The following is an 18,710-nucleotide window of genomic DNA, read 5'->3' as shown; positions in this document are numbered from 1 at the left end:
CTTGTAACATTCACATCAGTGTAAAACACAGAATTTACTATTGTGATTTTATTATTTGTCACTAAAGATGAAGAGTTAAACATGTTAAAGAATTGAGCAAAATACGTATAAACAGTGATTGGTGTCGGGTTTCAGTTCTGGAGAATCGCGGTATTAATAAAATATGGATATTTTGCAGGCTTTAGAACAGCCAAGGGAGAATTAGTACGTGCTATCTTGTTTCCCAAACCTTTGGACTTTAAGTTCTATCGAGATGCCATGAAGTTTATCCTCTTCCTGGGCTGTATGGCTGCTCTAGGAATGACCTACAGCATCATAGTCTACGTCAAACAGGGGGTAAGTCAAATTAGAGGGAGAAACAGGTGCTCTGTACACAACTAAGGCTCAGTTTAAACAGAAACAGGTGCTCTGTACAAAACTAAGGCTCAGTTTAAACAGAAACAGGTGCTTTGGTACACAACTAAGGCTCAGTTTAAACAGAAACAGGTGCTCTGGTACACAACTAAGGCTCAGTTTAAACAGAAACAGATGTTCGGGTACACAACTAAGGCTCAGTTTAAACAGAAACAGGTGCTTTGGTACACAACTAAGGCTCAGTTTAAACAGAAACAGGTGCTCTGGTACACAACTAAGGCTTAGTGTAAACAGAAACAGGTGCTTTGGTACACAACTAAGGCTCAGTTTAAACAGAAACAGGTGCTCTGGTACACAACTAAGGCCCAGTTTAAAGAAAAACAGGTGCTCTGGTACACAACTATGGCTCAGTTTAAACAGAAACAGGTGCTTTGGTACACAACTAAGGCTTAGTTTAAACAGAAACAGGTGCTCTGGTACACAACTAAGGCTCAGTTTAAAATCTAATTAGATATTCTTAGGTTTATCCAATAAGGAAGTGGAAAAGTTCGACATATATTTATGTGATATTTCTAGATTTATCCGATGAGGAAGACATATTTGATTTATGTGATATTTTTAGGTTTATCCGATGAGGAAGACATATTTTATTTACGTATTATTTCTAGGTTTATCCAATGAGGATTTTGGTGAGAGTCCTGGATATCATCACTATCATTGTTCCTCCAGCGTTACCTGCTGCCATGACAGTGGGCACTGTGTTTGCCCAGAGTCGACTGAAGAAGAAAGGCATTTACTGCATCAGTCCTCCGCGGATCAACTTCTGTGGGCGGCTGGACGTCTTCTGCTTTGATAAAGTAAGGGTGCCCTTACAGTTTACTACAAAACACTTGTGCAAATTTCCAAAGCTCCTTCCATGTGCAAAATCAGGTTTTCATTATTAATAAGTTTATGACTTTGTACATACACTGTTACCAAACAGGTCTTTAACTACTGCAGATGCAAAAGAGAGAGTGAACAAAATTAACTATTGAATTCTGATTGGTTCTGTGTTGTGATGCTGGTGGAACTAAAAAAGTGGATCCATTTATTATTGGAAAATCAGGAAATCCACAATGTTTCAAAAACTTGGGCATCAAATTATACCGTAATTATATTTGTTTGTTGTTAATTAAACATGTTATCTACATTATTAATTCTGCACAGTTATTGATATAACGAACACAGTTATTGATGCAGTTACTCTTGGAAAAGAAGGATGTTGTTACTAAACTCGATATAATGCCGCACTTGTTATAATGTCAAAAGAGTCTCAGTCAAAAGTGGCGACTTTTTTTTGTTGTGCTTGCAGATATTCATTTCATATTTGGTACATTGCTTTGCCATAACAAGTTTGAATTTGGTCCCGGTTTGTTGATTTTTATACCCCCCGCAACAAGTTGTGGGGGGGTATACTGGAATCGGGTTGTCCGTCTGTCTGTCTGTCCGTCCGTCTGTAGACGCAATGGTTTCCGGGCTCTAAAGCATTATCCTTTCCACCTACCATCACCATATCATATATATGGACTACCCATGGGATGAAGATGTTCCCTATCGATTTTGGGGTCAAAAGGTCAAAGGTCACGCACACTGGACATCGAAGTAGCAATATGGTTTCCGGGCTCTAAAGCGTTATCCTTTCCACCTACAGTCACCATATCATACATATGGACTACCCATGGGATGAAGATGTTCCCTATCGATTTTGGGGTGAAAAGGTCAAAGGTCACGCGCACTGGACATCGAAGTAGCAATATGGTTCGGTTTGTCATGCCATTTGTTTTTTACACTCAGAAAAGAGGTAGTTTATACCTATTACCAACACCTTTTGGGAGATTGGGGTAAGCGGGGGGTATTCTTAGTGAGCATTGCTCACAGTACCTCTTGTTCATTTAGTTATGGCCCTTGGACTTAGAAAAATAGCATGAATTACCAGTTTTCCAGACTATTTTTTGTTGTGCTTGCAGATGTTCATTTGATATTTGGTACATTGCTTTGCCATAACAAGTTACAGATCAATTTCGAATTTCGTCTCGGTCCATTGATTTTTCATTAAGTTATAGCCCTTGGACTTAGAAAAATAGTATGAATTGTTGGTTTACATCCAAGTTTCTTATCTCTGTAGATAAGAATGCTACACTCATTAAAACTTCTAGCATAGTAATACAACAATATACAATGTAGCTAAATTATTCATGATCACCTACATGTCACAGTTTATTGACATGGTTAAGGACGTAAACCTAATTATAAATTTGTCTTTTTTCCTGGTCTAGTCTCTACTCGAATAGTAGTTGATTTCCACCCATTCTTATCCTGGTTCCCCTATTTTCCATTTTACCATAACCTATATAATGAACTCTGAATATTGTTGTGGTATAGTTATTTTTGCAACCGGTAGGGGACTATGTATTGCCATGCAATACTCTCAGAATGCTTGTTTTTATTTGTTGTAGACTGGCACGCTGACAGGGGATGGATTAGATATGTGGGGAGTGCTGCCTATTAAATATCGGATTATTTTTATTCGTTGTAGACTGGCAGAGGACGGATTAGATATGCGGGGAGTGCTGCCTATTAAATATCGGATTATTTTTATTTGTTGTAGACTGGCAGAGGACGGATTAGATATGCGGGGAGTGCTGCCTTTTAAATATCGGATTATTTTTATTCGTTGTAGACTGGCAGAGGACGGATTAGATATGTGGGGAGTGCTGCCTTTTAAATATCGGATTATTTTTATTCGTTGTAGACTGGTACGCTGACTGAGGATGGATTAGATATGTGGGGAGTTCTGCCTATTGAAGATCAAGGGTAGGCGATATACATGTTCATCAAAATATTCTTAAAAATATTGTCATTGCATTTTATTAAGAAATTAGATAAATAAATTTGTTGTTAGGTTTTGTGGTGCTGTTGAGGATCCCAGCAGGTTAGAAGTGGGGCCTTTTATCACCTGCATGGCGACCTGTCACTCTCTGACCATGATTGATGGGGAACTTTCTGGGGATCCGCTGGACCTTATCATGTTTAACTCCACGAAATGGGTAAAGTGACGATTTAATATGTTCAACTCCACGAAATGAGTACAGTGACAATTTGTCTTGTTCAACTCCACGAAATGGGTATAGTGATAATGCAGTTAACTAAATGAGTATAGTGATAGTGTAGTTAACTAAATGAGTATAGTGATAGTTTAGTTAACTAAATGAGTATAGTGATAATGCAGTTAACTAAATGAGTATAGCAGTGCTCGAGCTGGGCTTCGCCATTTTCGCCAATGGCGAATTTTTTTCAAAAATGGCGAAAAAAAATTTAAAGTGACGAAAATCCCTTTTTGCAATAAATTGTATTTTAAATCCTTTGTCAGTGACGCATTATCGCCTGTTTGTTTATGCAGTCAAAATCTGTTTATTCAGTCAACGCGTGCGACCGGAAATCTCGCGTCGCTCCAGTGCACACAGAGCTGCCTCAGGTAATTCATGGCTGCAAAAAAGTGATTATGTAATTAAGTACATCGGACAGCTGTTTACCCTGCTGTGGTCAATTGTTTAACATTTAAAGTCTTATTCATTATCGTGTTATCATTTCCACATTAATGTCAATTCTTAACCAAAGAACCGACCTGTAATTAAATTGGCCGTATTATTGTGTATAATGTATATATGAATACATCAATTGTTTGTTTTTGCGGCCAAACTCGTTGATTACAAGATTTTGATTTTGATGTGTTTGATTTTAGTTCGAATATTTCATAAACAATGCGGTCGGTCACCATTGATATGGACATAGCAATTTTAATAAATAATTTTCTTTGAAGTTCGGTGCGCAACAGTATAAAAATGCTAATCTCATAAGACTATGCACCCCATTCTATTTTGACACTAAACTTGTAGCTTCTGACCCTAGTCAGTCTAAAATTAAAAAAATAACTATGTTTGGCTTTACAGTCAACCCCACCTGCTCAAACATCTGATTCTGTCCAAATTGCAAAATCTTCCATACAAAAACGGAAATTTAATAGGGAATGGTTGAGATACGACTTTAAATTGGGCTTGATGTTTTGTGACATCTGCATTTCGGGCAAAGTACACAATGTTTTCACTGAGGGGTGTAGCATCATGAAGTTTATATCTATATGATTTATTATCTGAATTTTGATTTCCATAATAGAATTTATCCAACAAATCAACTTCTTATTATTTCAGAAAGAAATGTTTAGGTATGGTAGCTGGATATGATTAAGTAATGTAACTGATTCAAAATGCTAAAATCAGTGTAATGAATGAAATAATATATAATATGATGGAAATAATTGTAAAGCATGTGATTATTTGTGCCGCGCCGCTCCCCAAAAAAGTGGCGAAAGGGAATTCTGGTCCAGTGGGAGCACTGGAGTATAGTGATGATGCAGTTAACTAAATGAGTATAGTGATAGTTTAGTTAACTAAATGAGTATAGTGATTGTGCAGTTAACTAAATGAGTATAGTGATAATGCAGTTAACTAAATGAGTATAGTGACAATGCAGTTAACCAGAGGGTGATCATATTTCATGTAAACAACTTCATAAGAAAATCAGAACTAAGCACAATGTCAATTAAAATTTACATTGAGGTCATGTGGCAGTCGGAAGACTTGCCTTCCCAGGCTGAAATAAACATATAATCTAGTTTTCAAGTTTTGAAATAAGGTTTTAACGAGGTAGAGAATCTTGTGAATTTTGTGAGATGAACTCTTCTATAGAATGATTAGTTTTCTGCAGGTTTTGGATGAACCCGGCAGGGACACCAGTAAATTTGACACCATCATGCCTACTGTTGTCAGACCCTGCACCAAGGACACCTTCAGTTCTCCAGAGGTGAGTAAGGTAAAATTAAGAACACCTTCAGTTCTGTGGGAGGTGAGATAAAATCTAGGACACCTTCAGTTCTCTTGGAGGTGAGTAAGATAAAATCTAGGACACATTCAGTTCTCTTTGAGGTGAGTAAGATAAAATCTAGAACACATTCAGTTCTCTGGGAGGTGAGTAAGATAAACACATTCAGTTCTATGGAAACACATTCAGTTCTATGGAGGTGAGATAAAATCTAGGACACCTTCAGTTCCCCAGAGGTGAGTAAGATAAAATGCCAATCTTGAGGTTTTGTATCCAGCTACTTAAAATTATGACATCCTTTGATAATTGAAGTGCTTGATCCATGTGGAAACTACATATTGCCTGAATAAAAGATTACAGGTTTTATTATTTCCATTACACGATACCATGAATACATTTGTTCGTGTTCCAGAACCCGTTTGAAGTTGGCATCATTAGACAGTTCACATTTTCCTCATCAGTTCAGAGAATGAGCGTCATCACACGGACACTGAGTGAGGATGGAATGGAGGTTTACTGCAAGGGGGCCCCAGAGAAGATCGCCTCCCTCTGTCTGCAGGATACAGGCAAGTTCTCGTCGTACTCCTAACCCAAAGTATTGCATTGAATCTTGTTTATAAAGTTGATATTGTAGTCATGTATTGGCCTTTGAATTCTGCCTTTGAACTTTACAGTTCCTCACGAGTTTCAAGACATTCTCCATCGGTACACCATTCAGGGCTACAGGGTTATTGCTGTGGCCTACAAGAAACTGGATCCCAAACTAACCTGGCATCAGGCTCAGCGAATCTCCAGGTAAGAATTCTAGGAATGGCATCGAAATACACCATATTTAGCATTGTTTGGAATATGATTTCTATTACTTACTGGAATTGAAATTGTTGTTTATTATACACTGTACATGTATCCTTCTGTCTATTCAGTTGGCTGGGTATTTGTCCATCTTTCTGTCTATTCAGGTGGCAGGGTATTTGTCCATCCTTCTGTCTATTCAGGTGGCAGGGTATTTGTTCATCCATCTGTCTATTCAGCTGGCTGGGTATTTGTCCATCCTTCTGTCTATTCAGGTGGCAGGGTATTTGTTCATCCTTCTGTCTATTCAGGTGGCAGGGTATTTGTCCATCATTCTGTCTATTCAGGTGGCTGGGTATTTGTCCATCCTTCTGTCTATTCAGTTGGCTGGGTATTTGTCCATCCTTCTATCTATTCAATTGGCTGGGTATTTGTCCATCCTTCTGTCTATTCAGGTGGCAGGGTATTTGTCCATCCTTCTGTCTATTCAGTTGGCTTGGTATTTGTCCAACTTTTTGTTTGTCTAATCATCTAAGGTTAATTTACTCAAGTACTTGATTATCCTTAGAGGCTTTCAATGTTCAAGACATATAATTAAAAGAGCATTCCATGGGTACAGGACTTTTAGCATATAGCGGGTTTATTCCGCAGCTCTAAAATTTGGCAATTTGTTGGCTAAAAGGTATGCTAATAATTTTAAAGGAATAAATTTTGGCGGACAGGGAAGAGTTGTCTCTCTTTCAAATAATTAAGTCGCAATTGGGTGCATATTTAGCGATTGAAATTTTGGCGGAATGCTATCTAACCACTAAAATAAGCCAAAATTATAACCCCACGGAAAAAACCTGCTATACGGGATTTGGTGGATCCACCACTGGAGATCAAATTGTTCATAATACTGGCAGTATTTTGTTTTGTTTCAGGGATAAAGTGGAATTTGACATGAATTTTTTGGGGATGATTGTTCTACAGAACAAACTTAAGCAAAAGACAAAACCAGTAATCCACAAGCTGAAGGAAGCTAAACTGAGAACAGTCATGGTCACAGGTAAGATGTTCACCTTCACCTTTCCCGTAGTCTGGGTGACTGTGGGGGTGCCACCGAAGACCTCATAACCACCTCTCTCCACTCCCATCTGTTGACTGCTATTCTTAGTAGAATAGATGTTCACAGTACATAACACAAATGACACAAACATCTTTAAATCTTGTTATTATAGACATTATTTTAACTATAGTGATTGCCTGGGATTTAAAGATAACATGCATTTTTGTGTCTCTGCAAAACACAGCAGAAACCCAAGAGCTGGCTTGCCTAGCATTTGTCCATTTGTTTGGTTGGAGTCACACACCAGGCATCTTGTCCAGTGTCTTTCCATCTCTTTGTGTTCATTTTAGTGAATAATTTTACTATGGAAAGAAATAATGTTTATACTGAATACACAGGTTGTGAAGTTAATAGGAAATGCATTGGATCCCATGTCTGCTTCACACAGGTGTGAACCACGTGGATTCAAAAAGCGAACATTCAATCTGAGCTGAACTTTGACCTAGACCTGACTCGGCAAACACAGGGAAATTGAGAATGAAATTAAGAGTCGGAATTCCCAGTAAAACGAATAGCACACTTGTCAGATTAGGAAGTTTTTATTGTTTAAGAAATAACTCCAATATCCTCTTAATGTATTTGTAGGTGACATGATTCAGACAGCTATTAGTGTTGCAAGGAATTGTGGGATGGTTCCTCCCAAGGATCGAGTGATCATTGTGGAGGCTTCTCCTCCGGATGCCCACAATCCGGCCAGTATAAAGTGGGTTACCGCGGAAACTCCGGATGAAGGCACTGATCAATACACCGACTCGGATTACACTGAGGTCAGAGTTCACAATTTTATAAATTTAGATCAGGAAACATTTTAGAGTTTCGGAATAAAATTTGGTGAATTTTTCTGTAGTTTCGTGCCTTGAATGAAATGTGATTATGTGGTATATTTTAACTGGTACACACATTTTATGTTCAGTAAGAGGAATGATTGATATTTTGTTAGGAATGATTTATACTTCTGTTTGTTTTTGTTTTGAACATATTTTATTGATCAATTCAAAAGGATTATTAACAAGTTCTAACAACTTACTATTCCCTCTCCTATTTTTGTAAGGAATGATTGATATTTTTGGCTTTTTTAGGATGTTCATCTAGATTTGGATAATCCTCACAAGATGCAGAACTTTCACTTTGCTGTCAGTGGCCACTCCTTTGGAGTGCTTACTACTCACTTTCCTGAGTACATACCGAGGGTAGGGGACGCTTCAACAAATTCTAATTACAGTTTACATCAAATAAATGGTTGTGTATATATGTACCTGACATTGTAAAAATAACTGGTGAATTTGAATTTCTTTATATGACATTGAAGGTAGTTGTGAAGGGGACAGTATTTGCCAGGATGTCTCCGGATCAGAAGCTTCAGCTTATTGAGGATCTACAGAACATAGGGTAAGAGTGGATACTGGTTCTCTAGTAGATCATACTCTATCTGATCAAAGAATTGTTTACTAGTAGATCATACTCTATCTGATCAAAGAATTGTTTACTAGTAGATTATACTCTATCTGATCAAAGAATTGTTCACTAGTAGATTATACTCTATCTGATCAAAGAATTGTTCACTAGTAGATCATACTCTATCTGATCAAAGAATTGTTCACTAGTAGATCCATACTCTATCTGATCAAAGAATTGTTCACTAGTAGATAATACTCTATCTGATCAAAGAATTGTTCACTAGTAGATCATACTCTATCTGATCAAAGAATTGTTCACTAGTAGATCCATACTCTATCTGATCAAAGAATTGTTTACTAGTAGATTATACTCTATCTGATCAAAGAATTTTTCACTAGTAGATCATACTCTATCTGATCAAAGAATTGTTCACTAGTAGATCATACTCTGTATCTGATCAAAGAATTGTTCACTAGTAGATTATACTCTATCTGATCAAAGAATTGTTTACTAGTAGATCATACTCTATCTGATCAAAGAATTGTTTACTAGTAGATCATACTCTGTATCTGATCAAAGAATTGTTTACTAGTAGATCATACTCTGTATCTGATCAAAGAATTGTTCACTAGTAGATCATACTCTATCTGATCAAAGAATTGTTTACTAGTAGATTATACTCTGTATCTGATCAAAGAATTGTTCACTAGTAGATCATACTCTATCTGATCAAAGAATTGTTCACTAGTAGATCATACTCTATCTGATCAAAGAATTGTTTACTAGTAGATCCATACTCTGTATCTGATCAAAGAATTGTTCACTAGTAGATCATACTCTATCTGATCAAAGAATTGTTTACTAGTAGATCATACTCTATCTGATCAAAGAATTGTTCACTAGTAGATCATACTCTGTATCTGAATAAAAATTGTTCAGGTGTATTTTTAAAATTTGGATATTTAAATGTTTGTAGCTATCAAATAGATATTTATAGATTTGGGTTCAGTTCCGTTTAATGTGAAGTGAACTGCCAAGCACAACTGGTACCCATTCACACAGTGCCAGGCTACGATACTAATGCCCGCCACTTTAAAATTCTGTTTTATTAGCAGCTTTATACAGTAAAACACGCTCATAGTAAAGTGCTGGGAACAAATAATTTTGATTTGCTATTAACAAAATTCGTTATATCTAATGAGTTCGTAATATTTTTTTAAACTACAAAGAAAATCTCTTCACTGTAAGTGTGAATCTGCTGTAAACATTGTTCTCTGTATCTGTGTTTTACTGTATAATTGTATACAAGTGTTTTCAACATACCTTTTTAAAATTTGATTTTTTTAAAATCTGATTCTTTTTGTCAGGTATAATGTCGGCATGTGTGGAGATGGTGCTAATGATTGTGAGGTAATTATTGATAAGTAATTTTAACATTATGTATGAATTTTATGAAATTATGAACAAAGTGAGCAGATCTGTCCCATTGATCACAAATTAATATCTATTAAGTGATCAAATTTATCCCATTAAGTAATTTCACAATATATTTGAGGTAATTAATTATTAAGTAACTTTACAACTTGTTTGAGGTAATTTATGATTAAGTGATTTCACAACATGTTTGAGGTAATTTATGATTAAGTAATTTCACAACATGTTTGAGGTAATTTATGATTAAGTAATTTCACAACACATTTGTGATAATTAGTGATGGAGTAATTTCACAACAATTACATGTGTGAGTTAATCATTATTGATTAAGTAATTTCACATGTGTAATGGGGCATATTACTTTTCTGCAAATCTTGAAAAAAGTTATTTTTACTTTTCTGCAAAAGGCGTTGTTACGTTTCGGCAAATAAGTATACAGCTAAGATTGTACCCAACCATTATGTGATAAGTTCAACTCCTGTGATTATAAGATGTTACGTGTCTGCAGAATCTAAGACTAGCTTTCCACCAAAAATTTGGGCAGCAACTCCAGATATTGGGGGGAAAGTGCACTACAAATAGGCCAGTCTTTTCTTGGCCATTTCAGTTCTCAATCCTAAACATATACAACTAGCTTTAAAATATTTGTTAGGCTTGTAAAACCAAATGACTACCGGTAATAACTCAAAACAAAATTTCAATTAGAATTCATAGTCTGAAATTCCAATATCTTTTACAAAGACATGCAAGATCAAGCAATGAAAAGATTGTTAACATTTACGCATTAACATTTTCTCGCACATTTAATGTACAATGTAACACCACTTGTTAATTTCTACATTAACAGTGTTTCAAATCTAATGAACTTATGGGTTAGCTAATGGCTTTAAGCAGATCATCTGGATATTAACATTTGAATTCTGGAAACTGTTTATATGTGACACATGTATGATTATTGTTACTGTGACTCGATGATTTGTAGGCCCTGAAGGCAGCCCACGCCGGAATTTCTCTCTCGGAAGCTGAGGCCTCTGTGGCAGCTCCATTCACTTCACGCATCCCAAATATAGAGTGTGTCCTACAGGCCATGAGGTATCATATGTCAATGTGTCTGTACTATCAAGTGTCTTTTCATTACGAGTACTGTCAATTCCTAAATATACGCGAGTTCATTATTGCCTAATTTCTCGAGAAGCATCGCTTGCGAATTAAAAGTGCTCGCTTTTATTTTTATATTGCTAAATTACATATAAAGACTCTTGATCAACAGAGCATTCATGAATATATGTTCTCATGATTTGACATATATGAATTATTTCGCGATATTAAGTACTCGCATAAAATAAGTAATGTACAGTAACAGATTCTGATTCAGCATGGTGTATAGGGAAATAACTGATGTTTTTCTTTTGGTGACAGGGAGGGAAGGGCAGCTCTGGTGACGTCGTTTGGATGCTTTAAGTACATGGCTCTCTACAGCTTTATACAGTTTGTCTCTGTTCTCATTCTCTACACAGTGAGTATGAATCTCAAGGTCAAAGTATAAATCTCAAGGTCGAAAGATAGACTTCAAAGTTAAATGATTAATATGTAGTGCAGACAGTAAAACACTCTATGATGAACGCGCTTATAACGAATTTACTCTTATTGCGAAGTCGTAATTATTTCACTGAGAGGAAAATAATGGAAATGTTATTGAATATAGTGAACTTTGTTTATAACAAACTGTTTTTTCCTGGCTGTGGAGGTTTGCTGTAACTGTGTTTTACTGTATAAGCTTCACTGTTAAATGATTGATATTAAAACGTTTTTGAAGAAATTGTATGCAACACCTATCAAGTCTGTAAACTTCACCACTGTTATAAGTTTTGATTGCATGTGGATATTATGTTTCAGTTTGATGCTAACTTAGCAGACATGCAGTTCCTGTATGTGGACTTAGTCATCACAACCAGTGTAGCTGTACTTAGTAAGACAACAAAACTCAGTTTATATTAGAACAAGAGATCATATGCATACATGTGTTTGTCTTCATGTTCCAGGGGCAGATCCAGGAATTTTCAGAAGGGGGGGGGGGGGGGGGGTTACCATTACATTTGGTTTTACAAGGGAGGAGGGGGTCCACCCTCAAAATGCGTTATTTTTACCTTTTTTAAAGCAAAATTTCTGAAGAAAGTTTCCAACCCCCAGACACCCCCCCCCTTCTGGATCTGCCACTGTGTTCAGTATAAATATGGGGGCTTTTATAACAATCGCCGAAACTCTATTATTGAAAATCAAACAACTGTAGATTTGATACAATTTAAGCTTTAAATTAAGTGTTACACAGTTTTCACAAGCTTTGATATTGTCGTACTGTCAAATCTAGAAAAGCAACAGAAATTATAGCGAGAACTAAATTTTTGTATGTTTATTCTCCAACAGAATTTCATAAATAAAATTCTTGAGAATAAAATATATAGATATCGTGTGTTTTCCTACAGTGGGATATTCTAGTTCCTACGATAAACTGGTTCCCCAGCGACCGCCAGGAAGTCTTGTGAAGCCTAGCAATCTTCTGTCAATCATCTCACAAGTTCTCCTCGTCATCGTCTTTCAGATCGCTGCCTTCCTCTATCTTCACTTCCAACCATGGTAAGGAAACTAGGGGAGATGACTCTGGATTAGATCTTGTCTTTAAAATTTTCATACAAATGTTGTTCAAATGCAAGATACATGTATGTCAAATTCTTATGAGCTTTCAGCCATTTCAGTAAGAGAAGCTATTTTAATTATAATCCTGATTATGGCTGTAGACTAATGATTTATTCATCTGTCATGTACAGAATTTTTGTGGTTACAAAATTTTACTCCTTGCTTGTTAAAACTAATAGATTGAGAGAAGAACATGAATTTTTTCTTAAAGGATACCCGTGATGTTTACACAAGTTATAGTATATTAGTTAGAAGTGTATTATACAGCTGTATCTTCACTGCTGTCCTAGTTTTAGTTAGAAGTGTATTATACAGCTCTATCTTCACTGCTGTCCTAGTTTTGCTTCTTTCATTGAAGATAAAAATTATGAAATTAGCTCAGCATTGAAAATAACATAATTGTCGCCTTTACTAAGTGTAAACCATGAATTCTATACAGAATTTACATGTATTTGGAAAACTTAAAAATAACTTGGAGTGAATTCAAAGTGATGAACAGCTGTAAAGATTGCTTAATTCTTTATGTAGGTACAAACCGGTAAAGAAGGATCTAAATGCTGACAATACTTATTGCTGGGAAACGTCTGTGATATTTCTAGTCTCTACATATCAATATATAGCATCAGCTTTCGTCTTCTCAAAAGGGCCGCCCTTTAGACAACCAATATACAAAAATGGTAAGATTGTGATCTATGTTGGCATCAGTAAAGTACAGAATGAGAATATGAGAATGCGGTGATTTGTGGTGCTACAAGCCTCTCTTTCATTTCAGTGCCTTTTCTCCTCACCCTCTGTGTCTTATTCGCCTTCTCCACATACATGCTTATGTTGCCGTTCAGTCCAATATTGAAGTTTTTTGCCGTAAGTAAATTATTCCAGTTCTCTTTGTATCTACATATGTGTGAGGGTGAGTCAATAAGTAACCACCCTAACTTATTTTCGGTTGAGATCCACCTCTTCTTTTTCGATGTAATTGCCCTCTAGTGTGATGCACTTAGACCAACAGTGTTCAAGTGCCATCAGCCCAGAACTGAAAAAGTCAGGGTCCTTTCCATTGACCCTCTCCTCAAATGCCGTCACAACTTCTTTGTCAGACCGGAAATGACATCAACGGATATCCTTTTTCAAGTTTGGGAATAGGAAGAAGTCGCTAGGAACTAGGTCAGGCAAATAGGCAGGATGTGGTATTAATTCATACCCGTTTCGCTCTACATCATCCATTGCAACTTTACAAGTGTGGACTCTCAGGTTGTCCTGTTGCAGCAAAACACCTTTAGAGAGTTTACCTCAGCGTTTTTCATGGATGACGGTTCTCAGCTGGTCATGGATGGCGGTTCTCAGCTGGTCTATCAAGTTTGCATAGTACACTCCAGTTATTGTACTTCTCTTGGGTAAAATGTCCAACTTAATAACGCCTTTTGCATCCCAAAATACTGTGGCCATCACCTTGCCAGCAGATGGCTGGGTCTTGAATTTCTTTGGCCTCAGGGACCCAGAACCTACCCACTGACGACTCTTGAGCTTTATTCTCTGGCTCATAATAATGAACTATCTACAGTCATTAGATGCAACAGAAAATCATCTTTTGACCTAAAATGCTTCAACAAGGCGCTGCATACTGATACTCTGGTTGCCATTTGCTCATCGCTAAGGGATTTGGGGACCCAACGGGCTGTCAGCTTATGCATACCTAAACGATCATGTAAGATTGTTGAAACACTACTATGTGAAATGCCTAATGCCTACACTATTTCTTCCACCTGAATTCGCCTATGAGAATATACCAGATCCCGAATTTTCTTACACATTTCTTCGTCGGTGGCATCCAATGTGCGTCCAGACCTGGCTTTATCTTCCATAGACGTTCTACCGCATTTGAATTCCCCAACCCAGGATTTAACTTGAGCATAAGATGGTGCAGAAGACCCATAAACATAAGCTAACTCGCCGTGTATTTCCTTGCCTGTTTTACCTTTTTTACAAATACAAGTACTGAATCATAATACGGTACTCAACTTTAGATGAAAAGCATGCCTTTGCATCACTAGGCATGTTTGACGTTCAATATCTTATTAAAGAATGACTCGATACGCGTGCAATTTTGTACCCAGGTATAAAACGTAATGAAACAAGGCATGAAAATGGTGACCATCTCGGTCAATCGGAAATGGGATAGGCTGGTTACTTATTGACTGAAGTTGAATGTACTGAAGTTAGAATTGCATAGAATCTGAAATTTTGCTAAAAATCTTGGTGTATGAACAACGATACTGTAAAACCCGTAAGAAAACTATAATCTAAACTTTGTAACAGTAATTATCTGACTGTGCTGTTTTGGGGTATAATAGACTTAAAGGTATCGTACAGGTGATGCCACTCGGAGAGAGGACGGTGGAGTTTCGCTCCGTGCTGCTGGCTTTATCTGTGGGATTTATATTTGCTGCATGCCTTCTAGAGGTAAGAGTACATGTGCTGTATGCCTTCTAAAGGTAAGACAGGTAGATATATTTGCTGCATGCCTTGTAAAGGTAAGACAGGTAGATTTATCTGTAGCATAACTTCTAAAGGTAAGACAGGTAGATATATTTGCTGTATACCTTCTAAAGGTAAGACAAATAGATATGTCTGCATCATACCTTCTAAAGGTAAGACAAATAGATATGTCTGCATCATACCTTCTAAAGGTAGTGACAGGTAAATGTATCTACTGCATGCCTTATAAAGGTGTGACAGCTAGATATATTTGCTACATGCCTTCTAGAAGTAAGAACGTCTCCATATGAGTGAAAAATTCTCAAATTGGACATTAAACGAGATACAATCAATCAATCTAAAGGTAAGACAGGTAGGTATATCTACTCCATACATTCTAAAGGTAAGACAGGTAGGTATACCAGATGCATGCCTTGTAAGAGTAAGACTATATAACAAAGTACTTATTCAAGTTTTAGTTTCATCCTTTTTCTTATTAATTTTGCTTGAGGAAAGAATTGCACATCGTTTTACAACAATGACCACAGTAACAGGGTTTACAATAGATGCTGAAATATTCAATTAAACTGCATTTTTAAAAAAGTAATTCTACATTTAGATTTTTAACTTTTCTTTTCAGTACTTGATCATGGATGTCAAGTGTACACAGAAATGTCTCGAGTCCTGTTCTAACTGCTGTGGCCAAGGAAACAATAAAGACCACTATAAAGAAATTCAAAATGAAATACAGCTCAGTGATTGGCCACCTGTTGGTCAGGTGACATACGCTGCCTTAAATGAGCCTCATATTCAAATAGAGGAGGACTTTTTCAGGTCACAAGGTGAAATATTAGTAAATTGATGTAGAGAAACTGTAGGGACCAAATTTGGGTATATGTATTTAATGGTGATATTATCTACAATTAATATTCAGAGTCTTCCAGCAATCACACATATCGATGCCATGTCAAAGCACTGTAGAATAATGAAATGTCTTTATATTTACTAGTATTTTCTCCATTACCAGTATATTACTATGAGAGCATAATACATAGTTTATTTATTTCTTGTAATGTAATGTAATTTTGTTTTGTGTTTGTGGACTTACACTATGTGTATTTCTTGTAATGTAATGTAATTTTGTTTTGTGTTTGTGGGCTTACACCATGTGTATTTCCTGTAATATAATGTAATTTTGTTTTGTGTATGTGGGCTTAATTACACTATGTGTATTTCTTGTAATGTAATGTAATTTTGTTTTGTGTATGTGGGCTTACACCATGTGTATTTCCTGTAATATAATGTAATTTTGTGTATGTGGGCTTACACCATGTGTATTTCCTGTAATATAATGTAATTTTGTTTTGTGTATGTGGACTTACACAATGTGTATAATACATCAAGTAGAGGCATTTGAGCAAATTCATTTGAAATTAATTTGCCCTCTCATTATCCTACAATACCTGGTAGTGTTTGGTATTTGTTTACTATATTGTTTACTGTGTAAATTATTGAAGAAGTCTGTAGAATGTGATTCATTGTGTGTACATTATATGTGAGTAGAATTGAAATGCTGTACAGCAGGTTTTTTTCCACAGGTGTCAATTTTGGGGATTAATCCGATTTTCCACCTCCCAGGTCATACAAATAATTTTCACGTAGTATATTTTGGTGGGCATGGAGTTCCAACACATAAAAAATTGACATAAAATATAACCCAGTGGTTTATTTACCTCCCAGATCAAAGAGTGCTACATGAACCGTTGTCATAAAACTAACTGCTATACAGAGTTATCTTTCTTGTAAAAATATGTATTATGGTTGCAGGTATTTAGCTATTAAAAATTTGGTGGCATGATACCACATTGCTAAAATAAGCCGAAATTATCACCTGCGAATAAAAACCAGCTGTGTGTTACATGTGATGTGTAGTTATGTTTTCTATGAAGACAGAGGAGATACAACCTGCATTATAGATTTTTCCAGGACTTAAATGTTGGGCATTACAGAGGTTTATACAAAGAATAGTCATGAGTATTCTACAGGGAACTGTTGTGTGATTTCTGTATTTGTTTCGTGTTGAAGGATTCACAAGCATGTTAGGAACAAAATGTTGTTTATTTGTATGAACCTTTTAAAAAATGAACATATACTGTGTAAAGCCTTTAATTCTATCAGATCAAAATCATTCCATGTCTTAAAGAAGATATTTAATTTGTCTCGCACTCAATACTCAGCCATTTTATGTTGTGTTTTTGTGGTCTGGAAATGACAAACAAATGTGTAGACCAGACCATGGCAACTATTTGTTTGTGAAAATATGAATATAAATACATATATTTGATATATTTCCAATGTTTTTGCCATTGATATCTCTACAAATTGTAATGATAGTCATTTCCTCATCAATATGTGTTGTAGTTGTAAACAATGCACATATGAACCACGGTAAATATAGTACGTCTATTTTGATAGCTGGGAAATCTGATAGAAATGAAAGTAGAGGGTAAAATATGAAAAATAAAATAAAATGCATGAGAATATGAACTTATAACGCTTCATGCTGGCGTACTTTTCACGAAGTACCAACATGCGTCATGAATAGTATGCTGGTATGACGAGTCACACATTTCGTACCCTCGCATATTTTCAAACATGAAATTTATTACTTATATGGGTATTTAGAGATTGAGGTGTTTATTTCTAAAGGCATCGACATGACTACCGATTTACTCGTATGATTGACTTTATTTTGCCTCGGACCAGAGTGCCCCTCATTAGTTAAAACGTGTCACATGATATCAGGCTCTATTTCTAAAGATGATCTGCAGTAACAAAAACATAGACGGCAAAATGGATAATGCTGCAGATATTTACTAAAGATTTTATGAATTGATTAATTAGTGTTATGTTTTGAATTGAGATTAGCTTCCCATTATTTTCAGGACATATTTGTTTGTTTACAATTCAAACACTGCAGATAATAGTTGGAGTGGATGTGTTTTTACTTTTTTTTTTTAATATATTATGCTACAGAATGTATTTGTGACTGGCGATAAGGCCCACAACAAAAACAGCAAATCATTGTTCTGTTTGTTGCCGACTGTCTCGTGATACAGAAATACATTAGTGTTCAGGGGCGTGATCGACCCAGTATATTTCTGTAGATGTCGAGTAGTACAGAAATTAACAGGGTTTATCAAGTGTTCTGGACCCAACTGCACAAAGGTTAGTTAACTTTAACTAACAGTTAACTTGTCATTAACTCTTACATTTATACAGTGATAACTAGATTTTAACTGTCCGTTAAACTTGACCAATTTTTGTGCAATTGGGTCCAGGAGTGTGATCAACCTAATATGTTTTCATAGACAGTCAGTAACAAACCAAATTTTATATCAAGATTTAATACATGTTCATGCAGCAATACATCAAAGATGTGTATTTAATTTGTCAGTATTTGTTATCAATGAACTGTTGGGAGAATTAAAATTTGAAAATATACCTTCTTCGAATTTGTGTATGAAAATAATGAATCAGA

The 18,710-nt window shown here is 36.0% G+C and overlaps 1 protein-coding gene across 4 annotated transcripts in view; it reads left to right on the top strand.

Annotated features, from left to right (window-relative positions):
• The window catches only part of LOC125664141 (polyamine-transporting ATPase 13A3-like), a 43,970-nt gene extending 25,299 nt beyond the window's left edge, over nucleotides 1-18,671 (top strand). For all 4 annotated transcript variants that reach the window (XM_056152632.1, XM_056152633.1, XM_056152634.1 and 1 more), the window contains 20 exons: nucleotides 179-336; nucleotides 1,023-1,211; nucleotides 3,146-3,207; nucleotides 3,296-3,440; nucleotides 5,158-5,253; nucleotides 5,684-5,837; nucleotides 5,946-6,066; nucleotides 6,987-7,111; nucleotides 7,757-7,938; nucleotides 8,251-8,361; nucleotides 8,481-8,560; nucleotides 9,937-9,979; nucleotides 10,986-11,095; nucleotides 11,423-11,519; nucleotides 11,900-11,972; nucleotides 12,487-12,637; nucleotides 13,226-13,374; nucleotides 13,470-13,558; nucleotides 15,065-15,154; nucleotides 15,810-18,671. In XM_056152632.1, the coding sequence (XP_056008607.1) occupies nucleotides 179-336; nucleotides 1,023-1,211; nucleotides 3,146-3,207; nucleotides 3,296-3,440; nucleotides 5,158-5,253; nucleotides 5,684-5,837; nucleotides 5,946-6,066; nucleotides 6,987-7,111; nucleotides 7,757-7,938; nucleotides 8,251-8,361; nucleotides 8,481-8,560; nucleotides 9,937-9,979; nucleotides 10,986-11,095; nucleotides 11,423-11,519; nucleotides 11,900-11,972; nucleotides 12,487-12,637; nucleotides 13,226-13,374; nucleotides 13,470-13,558; nucleotides 15,065-15,154; nucleotides 15,810-16,031 (2,447 nt within the window). In that variant the 3' untranslated portion in view covers nucleotides 16,032-18,671. The remainder of the gene's footprint in view (nucleotides 1-178; nucleotides 337-1,022; nucleotides 1,212-3,145; nucleotides 3,208-3,295; nucleotides 3,441-5,157; nucleotides 5,254-5,683; nucleotides 5,838-5,945; nucleotides 6,067-6,986; nucleotides 7,112-7,756; nucleotides 7,939-8,250; nucleotides 8,362-8,480; nucleotides 8,561-9,936; nucleotides 9,980-10,985; nucleotides 11,096-11,422; nucleotides 11,520-11,899; nucleotides 11,973-12,486; nucleotides 12,638-13,225; nucleotides 13,375-13,469; nucleotides 13,559-15,064; nucleotides 15,155-15,809) is intronic.
• The last annotated feature ends 39 nt before the right edge of the window (nucleotides 18,672-18,710 follow it).

The sequence above is a fragment of the Ostrea edulis genome, chromosome 1 (assembly GCF_947568905.1).
Source record: "Ostrea edulis chromosome 1, xbOstEdul1.1, whole genome shotgun sequence".
Classification (NCBI taxonomy): domain Eukaryota; kingdom Metazoa; phylum Mollusca; class Bivalvia; order Ostreida; family Ostreidae; genus Ostrea; species Ostrea edulis.
The sequence above is the reverse complement of the archived record's forward strand: the minus strand, read 5'-3'. Positions and strand labels throughout refer to the sequence as shown.